Source organism: Podarcis vaucheri (assembly GCF_965113315.1).
Source record: "Podarcis vaucheri genome assembly, chromosome: 10".
Taxonomy (NCBI): Eukaryota; Metazoa; Chordata; class Lepidosauria; order Squamata; family Lacertidae; genus Podarcis; species Podarcis vaucheri.
This window is the reverse complement of record NC_138748.1, coordinates 7,910,462-7,927,478: the sequence shown is the minus strand read 5'-3', so window position 1 is coordinate 7,927,478 and position 17,017 is coordinate 7,910,462. Positions and strand designations below refer to the sequence as shown.

The 17,017-nt window shown below is 42.1% G+C and overlaps 1 protein-coding gene across 3 annotated transcripts in view; it reads left to right on the top strand.

Moving 5' to 3' along the window:
- Nucleotides 1-16,209, top strand: part of RELN (reelin) — a 296,722-nt gene extending 280,513 nt beyond the window's left edge. For all 3 annotated transcript variants that reach the window (XM_082239382.1, XM_082239381.1, XM_082239383.1), the window contains 5 exons: nt 932-1,089; nt 2,597-2,816; nt 3,545-3,742; nt 6,690-6,788; nt 15,064-16,209. In XM_082239382.1, coding sequence (XP_082095508.1) covers nt 932-1,089; nt 2,597-2,816; nt 3,545-3,742; nt 6,690-6,788; nt 15,064-15,160 — 772 coding nt within the window. In that variant the 3' untranslated portion in view covers nt 15,161-16,209. The remainder of the gene's footprint in view (nt 1-931; nt 1,090-2,596; nt 2,817-3,544; nt 3,743-6,689; nt 6,789-15,063) is intronic.
- The last annotated feature ends 808 nt before the right edge of the window (nt 16,210-17,017 follow it).

The window sequence follows — 17,017 nt, the reverse complement described above, 5'->3', positions numbered from 1 at the left end:
AAGGGGCAATTTAAAACATTATTATCTCTCCGCTCTGGTACATAATCAATATTATTGGGGAAATATTTCCCCACAGTAAAAATAGTGTTTCCAAGAGAATGTCTTGGAGGTTCAGTGCTTCAGCAGACACCCTGCTCCATTACTTGTGATATATTGGACAAAAGAACGTTTGTGATTTTAATGCTCTGCATCTTCCACAGCTCCTTGAAACAGAGGCTAGCAAATATTGTAACTGTAATACACAGAAGGCAGTAAAACAGCACCCAAGACTGCAGCATGCATACACATGGTAGTCTCTATCCGTTGTCTAGCATGCCTATAATGTGTGCCAATATTACAATAAAAGTTTTTGTGTTAGGATGTATTGTTTGTTACAATTACAGTGGTGCCTCGCAAGACGAAAAGAATCCGTTCTGTGATTCTCTTCGTCTAGCGGTTTTTTCGTCTTGCGAAGCAAGCCCATTGACGGATTAGCAGATTAGCGCTATTAGCGGCTTTTAGCGGCTTATCTGCTGATCGGATCAGCTGATAAGCGGCTTAGCAGCTTAGAAAAGGGGGGGGAAAGGAGGAAAAAACCAGCTGGAACTCGCAAGACATTGTCGTCTTGCGAAGCAAGCCCATAGGAAATTCGTTTTGCGAAGCACCTCCAAAACGGAAAACTCTTTCGTCTAGCGAGTTTTCCGTCTTGCGAGGCATTCGTCTTGCGGGGCACCACTGTATATCTCATCTTTCCTCCAAGGAGCTCAGTGTGGCATTTATGGTTCTCCCTCTCTGCACTTCATCCTCACAACAACTCTTTGAGGCAAAGGGAGAGAGGGGCTGGCCCAAGGTGACCCAGAGAGCTTCGTAGCTGACTGACAGTTCAAACTCTGGTCTCCCCATCATAATCCAGCCATTCTACTCTGGCTCACGGTGGCTATTTTATTTGCAGTGCGACTCAGTTCCGGTGGATACAAAAAGGAGAAGAATCAGAAAAGCAAAGCTGGGCAATTGATCATGTGTATATTGGAGAATCCTGCCCAAAACTCTGTGGCGGCCATGGATACTGTACGACCGGAGCCATTTGCATTTGTGACGAAGGATACCAAGGTGTCATGTTCTTTTTTATTATTATTATTATTATTATTGTTTAAACCTAGTCCATTGAAACTAACTCAATATTACACAGCAAAATGGGTCTGGAATCCACCATGTTTCAGAGGAAGTCTGCTGAGTCTCCTAGGCAATGTGTGGCTGGTGCCTGAAAAATTTGGAAATGTGAATACAGAGACCATCTTTCACCTATCAATAATAGTACCTCATACAGATCTAGCTCCACCTAGCCCCTCCCAAAAAATGTCTACTTGCTTGCACAAATCACAGGCTGCGGTAGCAGACGGTGTGCTAGGGAGGCAGCACTCACCTGATCTCCTGTCACCTGAGCCGCTGTTGCTTACCAGGAAAGAGAGGGATGGGGAGGTCAGCAGAACCAACCTGGTAATTCTGCCAATGTGTTTGCACCATGCTGACACCTACCCTTACCTGCTTTCAGGTGAGTGGCATTGCTCCTTCATGCCATCAGCTACTGACAGGGTACCTAAAACTCAGATAGCCCTGCAGTTCATATTTATGGAAGCCATTTCTGTTTTCAATTTTGAATTGGAAAAATTCAGTCCTGCAGGGGTGCAGCCTTCCAATGACAATCTATCAAAGCACCAGAACAGCTACGTGAGAACTGCCATTTAAATGATTGGTTAACTACAGTGATAAGTCCCTCGGTGTGGTTTGGGCGGTGTATAGCCCAAACACCATCAGTAATGAGAGAGAAAAATGTGAGGGTTTCCACCACCCCATTATTGGCTGTACAAGTAATGTTCAGAGGAATTAGTTCTGGGTTCCTCAAATGTGGTGCTACACATTCAGTGGACTGTTGGGAACAATGCACTCCTATGGCTGTCTGTATTAACATTTACTATATTAACATTTACTCCTAGGGCTGTCTGGGATTAACATTTACTAAGGATAGTGAATTTACCAAAAAGCATATTTACCAAAGAGCATTAATCTGTATTTCCAACATGTGCAAGCATAACCAGCGTCCCATCAACAGTGTTTCTGCTCTGAAAAAGTTATGTCTGTGAATGATGTCGTTTTAGCTGGCAAAGACGAAATCACTAAATAAAATACAATCTCAAGACAAGTATGATGCATTATGGCAACTACTCTTGAATACATGTGTGAAATAAGATGTTTGATCCACCACCATGTATTTATTTTTTTATATAGGGCTAAAACTGGGAAAGAAAATATATGGCATTTTTAACATAGGTTATTTGAAAATCAATGAATGTTTATAATTTAATCAGTCTACAAATAAAAGACCCTGTATCTGAGGACGTACAAGTGACTTTCAGTGTTTTAAAGTGTCGGGAGAGAAGGAGCTTGGTGCACTTCTGTTGTAATATTTCAAGTCGAGCATCAAGAGCTTTCCCTTTCCCTCAGCCCCAAGTTCAAGGACTTCAACTGAAGCACAGGCTTTTCTTAACCATGGACATAAATTCTCCCTTAGAGTATCTCAGTGTTGTCAGCATTGTAATTTTTATTTATTCCTTTTCAGGGGATGACTGCTCTGTTTTCAGCCACGACCTTCCCAGTTATATTAAAGATAATTTTGAATCTTCAAGAGTAACTGAAATAAACTGGGAAACTATCCAGGGTGGGGTTATAGGGAACGGATGTGGGCAGCTGGCACCATTTGCACATGGAGATTCTCTGTATTTCAACGGATGCCAGATAAGGCAAGCTGTAACTAAGCCCCTGGATTTGACCCGAGCAAGGTAATTTTGTGTTGTCATGAATCTTAAATATATATTTTTCAATTTGCATGAGAAAGTTAGTGTTGAACACAATGGCATTCAGTGATATTAGGGGTGCAGGTGGAATGAAAATAACCTTAGGAAATAAAATTACAGGGATTGTTTTGCAACATGAGTTGTGTTCTGTTCTTCCCTCCACGCATTTGGCCTAGACCAAATGGTGCTATGGCTAGATGAGCTCACCTCCAACACAGAGGCATTCAGTCAGGCTTCTAAAAGGGGGACCTACATGCACACATATCGCCTTCCAGCTTGAAGTGTCTTTTCCTTGCCTCACTACCCTGAGCAGCTTTTAGGGGAAACGGCTGGAAGAGGGAGTGGATTGTTCCATCTGGCAAGCCGAACTGTTTGCCCTGCTGGGACAATTGCCTTGGCACCACATGGAAATTCCTCCCAAAGAATCTTAACTCTTGTAAGCAGTGGCGTAGCGTGGGTTGTCAGCACCCAGGGCAAGGCAAGTAATCTGCGCCCCCTAACCCGTGGATTTGCGCCCCCTAACCCGTGGATTTGCGCCCCCTAACCCCCAGATGTTGTGCCCGGTGCGGCCGGGCCCCCCTGCACCCCCCACGCTACGCCACTGCTTGTAAGAGTCAGTTTTATTGTTAGTAGTTTTACTCTTAAGTGTTAGATCATGCAGTAAAGTAATTTCTATTCTATTCTTTTAACTTCTCATGGTTTTTTCTCCCCAGCAAAATAATGTTTGTTTTGCAAATCGGAAGCCTTTCTCAAACAGACAGCTGTAACACCAATCTAAGTGATCCTAATACGGTGGACAAGGCAGTGTTGCTCCAGTACAGTGTAAATAATGGGATTACATGGCAAGTCATTGCACAACATCAACCAAAGGACTTTATACAAGCCCAAAGAGTGTCTTACAATGTACCACTGTAAGTACCAAGTAATACTACCAGTCTCTCTTACCGCAGACAATCCATACAAAAGAAACTCAACCACACATTAAAGTAATAACCGGGCTGCGTGGGGCAGACACTGAAAAGTGAAATGGGTCTTGCCCTGGAGGGGGATGGATGTGACCGTTAAAAGTTATTTATGAGACACCAGCATTTTTAATTAAAGAATTAAATCCTTTTTTAAAAAAAATTGAACCGTGAAAGAAAGACCTATTATTTCCTGAGCCAATATAGTTTAAAAGTGAAAAATTATGTAGTCTGTATTGACTGGTGACTTTTCCAGAGATATTATAATTTGACAATTTCCCCCACAGATGTTGTTACCATTTCAAGGTGGTCTTTGTTACTTATACTCAGTGGAGTCTGCTGCCCTTTGGAACTGGTAGGGTGGAAAGCAGGAATCCCAAAAGAGAAGATGGAGATATAGTCAATGGCAGACAGAGCTTCCTAATTCTGGTTTTGTCCCCATCCTCCTCCTTGCAATACTGAGGCTGAGGAGGAAGCTGACAGACAGCACTACCTGCTAGACTGCTTGTGAGGTGATAGGCAGGTGCAAGCTGGCTGAGGACTGACTGGGCTGGGTGGACAAGCCTCGGCTGCTAGTTCTATGGCAAGTAAATAAAACTTAGCCTAAGACTTATAATAATAATAATAATTTATTATTTATACCCCGCCCATCTGGCTGGGCCTCCCCAGCCACTCTGGGCGGCTTCCATAGAAAACAGAAATACAGTAAAATATCACACGTTAAAGACTTCCATGAACAGGGCTGCCTTAAGATGTCTTCTGAATGTCAGGTAGTTGTTTATCGCTGCTGGAAGGGCGTTCCACAGGGCGGGCGCCACTACCGAGAAGGCCCTCTGCCTGGTTCCCTGTAGCTTTGCTTCTCGCAATGAGGGAACCGCCAGAAGGCCCTCGGCGCTGGACCTCAGCGTCCGGACAGAATGATGGGGGTGGAGACGCTCCTTCAGGTATACTGGACCGAGGCCGTTTTGGGCTTTAAAGGTCAGCACCAACACTTTGAATTGTGCTCGGAAACATACTGGGAGCCAATGTAGGTCTTTCAAGACCGGTGTTATATGGTCTCGGCGGCCGCCCCCAGTCACCAGTCTAGCTGCCGCATTCTGGATTAGTTGTAGTTTCCGAGTCACCTTCAAAGGTAGCCCCACCTAGAGCACATTGCAGTAGTCCAAGCGGGAGATAACCAGAGCATGCACCACTCTGGCGAGACAGTCCGCAGGCATATAGGGTCTCAGCCTACGTACCAGATGGAGCTGGTAAACAGCTGCACTGGACACAGATTTGACCTGTGCCTCCATGGACAGCTGTGAGTCCAAAATGAATCCCAGGCTGCGCACCTGGTCCTTCAGGGGCACAGTTACCCCATTCAGGACCAGGGAATCCTCCACACCTGCCCCACACCTGCACCTCCACACCTGCACACCTGACTTGACATTTAGCAGCAAATTCAAGGTTCCCAGCTGGTTACTTGTCTCCAGTGTGCAGGAGTCTGGGGACCTCTTCAAAGAAGTAGCCACAATTGCAACCTGGTTCCAAGATTGGATTTCCCAATCAACTGGGGAAAGGTTACTAGGGGTTTGCAGATAAAAAAAAAGTGATGGGTATAGAAAGGATTAAACACATTTTGTGACTTGCCACTCCTGCGTCTCATCCATCCTGGCTTGTATTATATGGAATCCCCTGACGTCACAACAGTTGCTAAGACGCAGCTAATTTTAGCTTCTTTGCCTCAAACCACTGCTTTGTGACATTGTAGCTAAAAGTCCATAGGACGTGGGTGGCGCTGTGGGTTAAACCACAGACCCTAGAAGGTTGGCAGTTCGAATCCCCGCAACGGGTTGAGCTCCCGTTGCTCAATCCCAGCTCCTGCCAACCTAGCAGTTCGAAAGCACGTCAAAGTGCAAGTAGATAAATAGGCACCGCTCCGGCGGGAAGGTAAACTCTGTTTCTGTGCACTGCTCTGGTTTTCCAGAAGCGGCTTAGTCATGCTGGCCACATGACCCAGAAGTTGTACGCTGGCTTCCTCAGCCAGTAAAGCGAGATGAGCGCCCCAACCCCAGAGTCGGTCACGACTGGACCTAATGGTCAGGGGTCCCTTTACCTTTACCTTTTAGTTAAAAGTCCATTAATAGGATTGGACCGTCTGACTTTGGCATCCTTATACTAGTATCATAAATGCACCCCACCCTCAAATATTTTTTTCAGAACGCTGTTAAGCTTGATAAATCTCGAAATAGCCTAGAAGCACATGGTAGTTCAAACAATGCATATGAGTCTTGTTTCCTGTTTGTTGTTTATTGCCAAACACATTTCATTTTTTTATTATAAATATTTATTGAAATTTTCATATTATTACAAAATGAAAAAGAAAAAGAAAAAATACAAAATTAAAAAACAATTAAAAACAATTCCAACTTTTTGTCACTTGTCTTTCATTAACTTATTTCCCGGACCTCCTCATACCTCCCTTTTTTGTATTCCAATTCAAATTTATTTCGTTCAGCAATTTCTTTCCCTCCTTCTTACACCCTAGTCATTAATCTGAATGTATATTTCTGATAACCTTAAATTTTAATCTATTTAGAAAAATCCAATTTTTTTCCCCCATACTCTTTTAACCTTTACGGCTAGAAACCACAACCTCAATCCAACATCATTCTAACATTCATTAATTTTACAATATTTCTGTAGATAGTCCTTAAATTTCTTCCTGCCAAACACATTTCAGACTTTCTGCTCTGCATCTCCTGGAACAGACCGTGATATACAGATAAGACTACGAGAGAGCTGTATTGTCATGTCCAAGGACCACAAGCCGTGCCTCTTCAAGGATAATCCCCCATGCATGCTAAACGTCTGCTTGTCTCCCCTCTAACTTCTCCTCCTCCGTCTGCCCCTTTAGGGAAGCACGAATGAAGGGAGTGCTCCTTCGCTGGTGGCAGCCCCGCCACAATGGCACAGGCCATGATCAATGGGCTCTGGACCACGTAGAAGTTGTTCAGTGAGTATAAAACGTCGTCTCGTATCACCACCACCCTCACCTTGGAAAGTGCTGGTTTTTCCACAGCATGGCACGTTTCAGTGTAGTAAGGAGCTCTTCCTAGTTCCAGGAGAGGGTATGTGTCTGAGGTCAGCCGCAGGGAATGCACTGGTACTGTTGTAAATGCAGGAAGGGGAAATGTGGGGTTTAAACTGCTTTTGAATTGCTGATAATTCTGTGCCCCATTGTCCATGGAAGAAGATGTGTGTGTTTCAGCAAGTAAGGTGTGAAGCTGAATTGCATTTTGAAGCACACTTCAGAACTGTAGTATATGTTGTTGTTCTTCTGCAGTTATAAACACAATTCACCTGTAACGCTAAGCCAAACCATGACTTGGTGTAAACAAGCAAATGTGTGGGTTCCTGAAGAGAATATTGTGGTCACTGTGCTCCTCCTGCAGTCCTGCTGCTGTTAAATTACTCAGGTCTACGGCGTGGCTTGGTTTAGCATTGTATTAGTCTTGCTTCAGACTAGCCACAAGTTGTAACCAAGGTTTTTTATATATATATAATATTTATTAAAGTTTTAAAGACAATAAAAGTTTACAAAATTTAAACATAAAAGATAAAAACAAAGAACAGCCACAGTAGAAAAAAGAAAAAAGAAGGGTATAAAAATACCAAAAACAAAACACACAAAAAGTAAAAATCAGTTTAAAAAAGAAGAAAAATCAGTATTTCGTATCTTGTAGTTCATTTACTTGATTCCTGACTTCCTCGCACCTCCCCTTTTGTATTCCCATTTAAAATTCCTTTCAGCAAATCCTTACCCTCTATCATTTATCTTTACTCAGTATCTTAACCTATTATAACTATATATTTTCAACCATTGTCAATCCATATTTACATATTCTTAATAATCTTTTTGCCAATACCACTTATTTTCCATTCCAACATCATTTTAACATTCATTAATTTTACAGTATTTCTGCAAGTAGTCTTTAAATTTCTTCCAATCCTCTTCCACCGACTCTTCTCCCTGGTCACGGATTCTGCCAGTCATTTCCGCCAATTGCATGTAGTCCATCACCTTCATTTGCCATTCTTCCAGAGTGGGTAAATCTTGTGTCTTCCAATACTTTGCGATGAGTAACCAAGGTTTTGTTCCTGCTTTACTGTTTGTGGATTGGGAGATACAAAGAACAAACTCAGGTTTCATACGTGAAACTAAGTCAAACCATGACTAGATCCTAAGTAGCACAGCAGCAGCAAGATTTGAGGAGGAGCACCACAGCAACAATCTTTTCTCTGGGAATCCACAAGTTTGTTCATTCAACCCATGGTTGGCCTAGCATTGCAGGAGAATTGGGCCATATTGCAATTGACTTGGGCTTCAGCTTTAGCAACTAATGCCTTATTCATCCTCCACCTCTTTTCCCCAGTAAGCAGGTGGTGTTCAGAAACAGGGTTCATTATAGCAAGTTTCTATGGGCAGACAGCACTACATTCATTTCCCTGCCACAATCTTACCAAGTAAAATGTTTTTGTCCTGTTGATTCTTCCCCTGGCTAAAATGGTCTCACAATCAGAATAACCAGTTTATGCTTATTGCATCACAGAAAGATGACCAACTTTTTCTCTAACAATTTAGTTCCTGACATTCTAGTGTCATGACGGGCTGGGATTCATCGCTCCAGTGATTGGCTGAGAGAGGTGTGCCTTCCCAGTAGATAGGTTCAAATGTTATTTTATTGAAAGCTTTCAAAGTGTAATGGAGAGTGATGGAGCTTGGATTATATCTTCAAACATTTTTGCTCAGCTGTTAAACTATTGGTTTCTTGATTCACATTTAAATTAGGGCTGTGGAAGTATTAATTGGTACACTATTTTACTCAGTAATTATCACTTTTTGTCATATACTTTATCTGTGAAAAGTGCTAATAGTATGATTGGGTCAGGTGCTGGTCCCAATCCAGCTAAAGTTAGTTGTGACTAAAGTCCCCAAGTTATGTCCCATTGAGAGTAACAGGATGTGGGCACAACTAACTTTAAAAAGTTCAGAGCCACTGGCTTGGATCTAGACTTGCCCCATGCTCCCCCTACTGCAGTTCCTCCCAACCCAAAGCTGCTCCTGGACATCAGGAGACTCTCCAGAACGCAGCACAGAGGATTAGAGTGGGAGGAAGGAATTGGAGAAAATTGGGTGGAGGTGCCTTGCATGACGACCCCTTATACCCCATCCCATCTCATTCTGAAGAGCTACTTGACTCTCAGAACCACTGGGGAAGCTTTGGGGCGGCAATTGAGCACTTGTGCAAATCTGGATCCAAGCCATTGTGTTGATGATTTTTAAAATGATGACAAATTAGTTTGAAGAAATATCCTATTGCCATTGAATAGCTTCAAACTGCTAGTTGTATCTTCAGCCGTGGCTGACTCTGTTAAAGCAAGTCTGTAAACTGTCTCTCAAAACCTCAGCTTTAGTCTATGGACAGCCCTAATTTAAAGTAGTAAATATGACAATAGCAACTCGGATTACGGCATCTAGATAGTCCTGCTCTAGACTTCACTGCAAGGCACCTTCTTGCATGTCACTCATGCCCACCCCAAGTATTGATTCACGCTTGGCTGCCTTTTGCTTTTTGCTCTCGCCGTCTGCCTGCCTGGCTGCCTGCGAGCTCGGCGGGCAGCGCCTCCGTCCGCAGCGCCCGCCTCGCGGCTCTCATTCCCTGCCCCTGCCAAAGCTCACCCAGCCAAGCCGCGCTCTCCTTCCTGCCTCGCTTTGCTGCCTCCTCCCCCCCCACCCCCAAAGCTTGGAGGTTCCCCGGCAAGGGGGAGGGAAAAAAATTGAAACTTACACTTTCGTGCGTCCCTCCCGGCGTGACACTGCGCGCTGACGTGACGGGGCTGTAATGGTGGTGTGCCTCGAGATTTTTTTCATCAAACAAGTGTGCCTTTGCCCAAAAAAGGTTGGGAAACACTGTGCTACACACTAATTCAGTTCTACTAGCAAACCAGGTGTTAAACTAACCCCTTTCCAGCCCCAGGAGGAGCACGGGGAGCGTGTGTGCAACACACTGCAGCCAACACACTAATGTGTCGCGACACACAGTTTGGAAAGCCCTGCTTTAGGTTATGCAGCTCCCTTCTGCAACCAGAACCAGAACAAGTTGCAGACACATGTCCATTTCATAGGACAAGGTTAGCCAAACATTGCTGGACTACAACTCTCATCTTGAGCATTGACCATGCTTTCTGGGGCAGGTGGGTGTTATAGTCCAGCAACATCTGGAGGGTACCACATTGACCACCCCAGCTACAGAAATATACCCCAGCCACATGATCCACCTACCACAAAAAGGAAGGTGGGGGAGGATCTACAGTGGCACCCACAGTTCCTTATTATTATGCCATTAATTAATCCCTGCTGCTGCCATTCAGTGGCCATTCCATGTTGGCTCCTCCTATCTATGCCAGTAGGAAAATGCCAGCAGGGACTAAAGAACTCTGAGACATTTATCTTTTAAGAGACCATGTCACATAACCCAAACTAGATATGAAGGTGATGTTAGTCATACTCAGAGTAGCCCCACGTAAATGAATGGACACAGTAAACTTATTGCTGTTGGCATCTGTCTGTCTCAGGAGACAATGGAAGAGTGAGCCTTCAGGGGGGGAGTCAAAAGACAGCCCAATGTTTGTCGCAAAGTTTGGCCTTGTGTAGTTGTTTTTGGGTTCACAAATAGCCATTGTGGTGTGGAGCCTGACTGGGAGCATGGTGAGGAAGAGGGAGAGGAGCTTTAACAACAACTACTACTACTACCACTACTTATTATTCTTAAAAGTTTATTTACCATCCTTCATCTGAAAACTTTGCTCCCATTATGCTCCTGGTCAGAACTAGTCACACCATATCAGCTCTTTGTGATGGGAGGAAAGATTCCATTGGCATCAAGGACCGATGGTGTGAACAATTATCACATCTAGTTTGGCTCTCTGTCTCTTAAATTATAAGCCCTAGAATTCATTGCATTCTTGATTGCATATATGGTTGGGGGGAAACATTTTTAGGCAAATCACTCACTTGGACCTGGGGAGGGGGTCTTTTTAGGATAAATACTTCCTTCCTTTCTGGGAAATATTTTTTGCTCTCTGCACTCCTATATTTTATCTCCAGGACTAAAACTTGGAACCAACTTTGTATTCTCTGTGCATGTCACTTCTCATTTAGCCAAAGCTCACTGCCTGCTTTGCTATACTGTGGAAACCACACAATTATATATATATATTGCATGTCCATCTTGAATAATTGTTTCTTTGTGAAGAGGGCAAGCCCTTATTAGTGATTTAAGAAACAAAGATGTCAAATGTTACTAATAGCTGAAGGATGGGACACTTGGTCTCCTGTCCTTGTTCAATGACTCCCATCAAAATGTTAATGGCACATGAATTTGGAAGTAGCCCCATAATTCCTTTTACAAATATTATCTTTATCAAAATTGGAATCATCATGTTATGACTTTGGGCTTATGGGCATGTTGTTAATCTTTCCATAAATATCACGCTTTTCATTATTAAGATAATTTCACGGTTTTGGCACAAATGATTTTTGAAAATTTTGTTGCAAAGAATCGCCGTGCTTTTTCTTAAAAGATTTAGATATGAAATCTAGCTTCTAGCAGTATGAAATTGCATTCATTTCACTAGCCATATTTCTTTGCTTCATCTCCTAAGCACAGAGCCATTACTATACGTATAGGAAAGTTTATACCTACTCCAGCACAGAAAAGAAACTGTTGAAATATTGCAGCATTATATTAATTTTCTCATTATTTATGTGAACATTCAGCTATGTGGTTGTATTTCTATAACAATTTATACTTGTAAAATTATTTGAATGATGAAATAAGCATTTTTTTAAATCAGAAAGTAATTTGTTCAATTTTTATTTTCAAAAGAGATGAAAAATCCTATATTGCCTCTAAACCTCATCAGTCTTTTATGACTAATCACAGTGCTGCATGCATTGAAATACATTTTCTAATTTGTGTTGTATTTCATTATTTGCTGTCATTGGTTTTACACTAGAGTAAGGTAAGTAAACTTATTACCACAATATCTGTGCAGCCATTATACTTGTGCAAATATTCTTTTGCTCACTTAGCTAGGTCTGATTACTGTGGCTTGAAGGTGAGAGTGATCAGATTCATTTACACCAGCAAACATGGAAACGTGAACTTCTCTGCCCGTAAAAGGCATAATCCTGTTGTCCTGTGTTGTTTGATGCCCTTAACAGCTGTAGTCCATCAAAATATGCACCCAAGAGTCTTGTCAAATGCCTCTATTTCAGTCTTCACAGAGTTTCAAAATACAGCATAGAAACTCATTCCATACAGTTTCAAATCTACAAATATAAGCACAGAAGCACATACTGGGCTGCTATAATTCATTGTTATTTTAAATGATCAGTCACATGAGATTAAATAATTTGATGCTGGCTGCTCGCTGCATAGGAAGTATAATTTGTGACAGAGCACATACTTCCAAGGGACCAAACCCCCATCTTCTATTACCCGGGGGATGGCTGGAAAGTGAGGTCATGCCCTCTTGTCCTAAGCCTAAACATGAGCAGCTTCTTCCACACATCCTCATTGCATACATCCAGGGGGCAAAGTTAGCAGTGCAGTGGGGCTCACATGATTGAATGCTTCTCAAGTGTTCCCTATTTTCCAGGGACATCCCTGATTTAGGAGAAGCCGTCCCGGTTTCTGATTTGATCCCGGAATGTCCCACTTTTCCTTAGGATGTCTCAATTTTTCATTGGAGAAATGTTGGAGGGTATGGCCTTATCCAACCCCTGAGCCATCTGAAGGCAATCCTGTATAGCGAAGTTTGTTTAATGTTTTATTATTATTATTTATATGTTGGAAGCTGCCCAGAGTGTTTGGGGCAACCCAGTAAGATGTGTGGGGTATAAATAGGAAAATTGTCATTATGGAATGGGATGCCCCTATTTTCATCGGAGAAATGTTGGAGAGTATGGGATGAGGGAAGGATCTCTCTACACAGAAAGCTAGTACGTTAAGGAGACCAGGGGAGAATGTTTCTCCCTTACAAAGAGTTTTCAGTGAGAAGGGGATGTTTTGTTTGGAATTGTGTAGTCATGTGAACCCATTTCTCATCTGAAGTGATATGGACTTTTAGTTTACCATCTCAATGAGAACGAGATCAAAGCCATTTTAAAACAACAGCAGGAAGTTGTGGTAGGTTAGGCAAGAAGAATTTTGGTTTGGGTTTTAATTTTGGTTTTGGCACAGATTGTTACATTCTGTGTGCTGCTGTGGCAATACAGCAATTCATTAAGTTCTTTTATCTTGCTTTGAGATACAGTGGTACCTCTGGTTGCAAACGGGATCTGTTCCAGAGGCCCGTTCGCAACATGAGCAGAACGCAACCTGCATCTGTGCGTGCACGGATCGCGATTCGCCGCTTCTGCGCATGCGCGTAAAGTCATTTTGCACGTCTGCGCATGCGTGAGCGGCGAAACCCGGAAGTAACTTCTGGGTCGCTGCGGGACTCAACCTGAAAACGCGCAACCTGAAGTAAACATAACATGAGGTATGACTGTACTGGTATTTAAATTTATTTCTCACATATGAGGAACGTTAACTTTTGAGAAGCGTCTTGTCGGAAGAATGCCGGTTCAGACTTTTACCTGTTTGTCTACATAAGCAATCACATTCATCATCAGGCATGTAATTAAATGGACAAACATAACACATGAGCCCAGCCATCTTTGACATGGCCAGCAGCAATTCCTGTGATTGTGGTAACTGAATAAAGTGCTACTGCAGTCACGGAACAGTTCAGGGCCGTTAACTCATATGTGGGTGGCTGACATTAGTGTGTTAATTTTTACTTACAAACACCACCAAAATCCACAATCAGTCCAAAATTGATATGTAGAAAGGAAAGCCTGTGGATCACAGGACCCCACCCTCCCATTTGAGGACATACAGTCTCTCTCTGAATGTACTCAGTGGGATCCCTGGCATTGGATAGTGAGCTTCTCTGCAACTAGGGCAGGGGAAGGTTGAACTGATGGCAACACTCCCTTCTATGGCATGAAACAACAGGGACACAATGGGAGACAGGGGTGAAATCTAACTATCCATCTCTAGTGATAGCTGCACCAAGGGTCGGTTTTGCTCACAGCATCACTGTCATATCATAGACTTTACCCTTCCATTTTCAGAATAGACTATCAGTCATTTGTTCATTTGGGAGAAAGTAATGTGGCAGTGTTTATGTACCATCTAGAAGGCAAAAGGGTACATGACCAGACCAGGGCATTAGCTTTTACATATAGGTCAGTAATGCCTGTTAGCGATTTGTATCTGCTTCACAGGGGTGGTGCTATGCAACAGAATTAAATAGGGCGGGAGGGGGGGGATGGTGTGAAAGCATTTCAGTCTTTGTGGACACTACCAGCTCTGATCTTATGGTTTCTAAGATCTACTAAGTAGATTTCATTTAAATAAGAATAACTGCAAAAGCCAATTACTGCAAAAGGCTGCAAAACCAAAATTAATGAGCCTGTGTTTCTCAGGAGTTGAACAATTATGAGTTAAGCACAATGAAAGCAAAATAATTCTCTGCTTAATGATGTTCTTTATCCATGATACATTTAATTTTCCAGCAGTCAGGCTGCTTTGCATTTCTGGTATCTAGTGCTCACTTTAGGAACTTGGCTTATCCTCCAAGGGTACTTATCCACATGTACCTACCACTAATAAAGAAGACAGCACTAGAATATTAACGAAACATTGTGTGACAATGTTCAATTAATGTAAAGCCGTCTTCCTAAACTGAATTGTAATGAAAGCACAATAAGGGTCCCTTGTCTGCTTTACACACCGTGGGTACAATCCAAACTTTGCATGCCTAATACAATCCTATATACTCTCTGAGATTAATTCCCAGGTAAGTGTGTACAGGATTGCAGCCAAAGTCTCAGTGAAATCAACAGGACTTGAGCACATAGTAAACTGGAAACTAACAGAACTTAAGGCAGCCTAGCTGGCTCCAGATCACTCCATGCCATGAGTAGCAGCAGCTGTCCAAAATGCTTCAAATTTGGATTGGTTTGGGGTTTTTTACATAATTTTGTATGAATGTTAATTATCATTTAAAGCAAGATGTGTAGAAGAATGCAACCTGCAGCTTGGGAAGTTCTTTCCAACATATATACAAAGGGACCTTAAGTTCTTCTCTTCCGTCCTCTTTCCATTGAACAGCACTCGCAAACAAAATTACATGATGAATTTTTCACGGCAACATGGGCTCAGGCATTTCTACAACAGAAGACGAAGGTCACTTAGGCGATTCCCGTGAAGGACAAGACATTTCCTTTCTTTCCCAACCTGTGATGTGCCGCTTTCCATTCTTTTCAATCTAGCACTGCCGTCTGGTTTGTCAGGACTTTTTTATTGATGAATATTTTGAAAGCCTCCATCGAGACAGAGCATTACACCACTTTTTTCGCACTGTGATCTAATGAGAAGTGACTTATTTTCTCATAGGTAAATGTTTTTAATGTTGATGTGTCTGTGAAAAATTGTGATCTGTTGTAATACCAGTTACAGTGGCAGTATTGGAAGTAAGCAACTGGTTCTGTTTTTAACAAAAAACAAAACAAGCATACATTTAAGCACAAAAGACTTTTCATATTTTATGTCAGAAACGACAATATTAAGTACAATATTTAACATACTTTGTCACATAGGTATTTAAATGCACTGTATTTCAGCTCTGTATCATATTTTATATGATTAAGTTATCATTGTTTGTTCTCTTTGTATTCAACTTGATACGTTGGCACTGTATTGACTTGTTATAATAATTTGCTGCTGATTTGGGGGCTACATAACTGTCTGATGCTATGAGTAAAGCAAACAAATGCCTAATCAAAAAGTTAATAACAGACATTGTTGTACAAGACATCATTGTCCTTCATTCTTACTCTTTGATATGTCTGTCAGTTATTGTTTTGTGGGCAAAAAAAAAAAATACTTGACATTTAAACCTTTTCTACTAAGCAGATGTGGATAAACTTTTTCCCACCCAACCCTCTCCAAACAAAAGCTCCTGTTTCCGTGTCCAAAAGTAAAGCAATTCTCTGTGGATGATTTACTTACAGTAACTGCCATTTGGTCTCTGTAGTAATGGAGTGATTTGTAAAAAGTGAACGTTTCTTCGTGTTTATTTGTGGTTTGTTTCTATTGCGGGTCATGTTTGTATCTTATGATGTTGTATCTACACCAGCAACATAATAATGACCCTACAACCCTAAACTGTCTTATTATCATGAATTAAACATGTTTCACTCTACAGTGAACTGAGCTAAAATTCTATGCTTCAATAAAGATAATGTCAACAAATTATTTATGTGCTACTTTTTTCACAGCTTATTCATTGGGAAGAGGGAGTGATTCAAAGTTATATACACCACACATATTTATGGCCTACAGTTTTCATACCCAGAAAATAAGAGGTAATGATTAGGCCTATGTCTGAAAAAGAAGTGATTTTGCACCTAGGTACCTAATGTAAAAGTGCATTGGGAAGAGACCTGGTGGTTTGTTTCACAAAATATTGTGTGCAAGTGCTGTGCGATTGGGAGTGGATATTCACCTGAGAGCTATCTCACTTACGACATTAACATTCTTCACATAGTTATGCACATAAGTCTGGAATCTACTTCTAATCTTACAACAGGTAGATTTTTTTGGGGGTCATTTCTGAACAGTCCCTTAGTGTAGGAGAAAATGGGCGGTTACATTGGCACAACTCTTTTTGAGGGCTTTAAGTACAAGTGTTGATTCCAAGGTGTGCACACGATGATGAACAAATCCTTCTCTGAAGTTAAGACATACAAACTGTGGCTAGATTTTTCAAAGGTCTTAAACAACACCAACACAGATTTTCTTATACTGTATCACTATTGTAGCTTGTTTTCCGAAAGACCCTTATGCCCTGTTCTAGCTTCATAGTCTGCCAGATTACGTCAGGTACACGTATGAGACAAGCTCCTCATGCAAGCCAGGCAAAACCCTTCCTTCTCCATGTGTCAGGTGAGCTGCAGTCACATCAGCACACTCTGTCTTGCCTGCATGGTACATCCACCTGCCCTTCCCTGTCCTGGCTGCGTATACTACTCTCAACAGATGTCAGAGCTGGTTAATACATAGA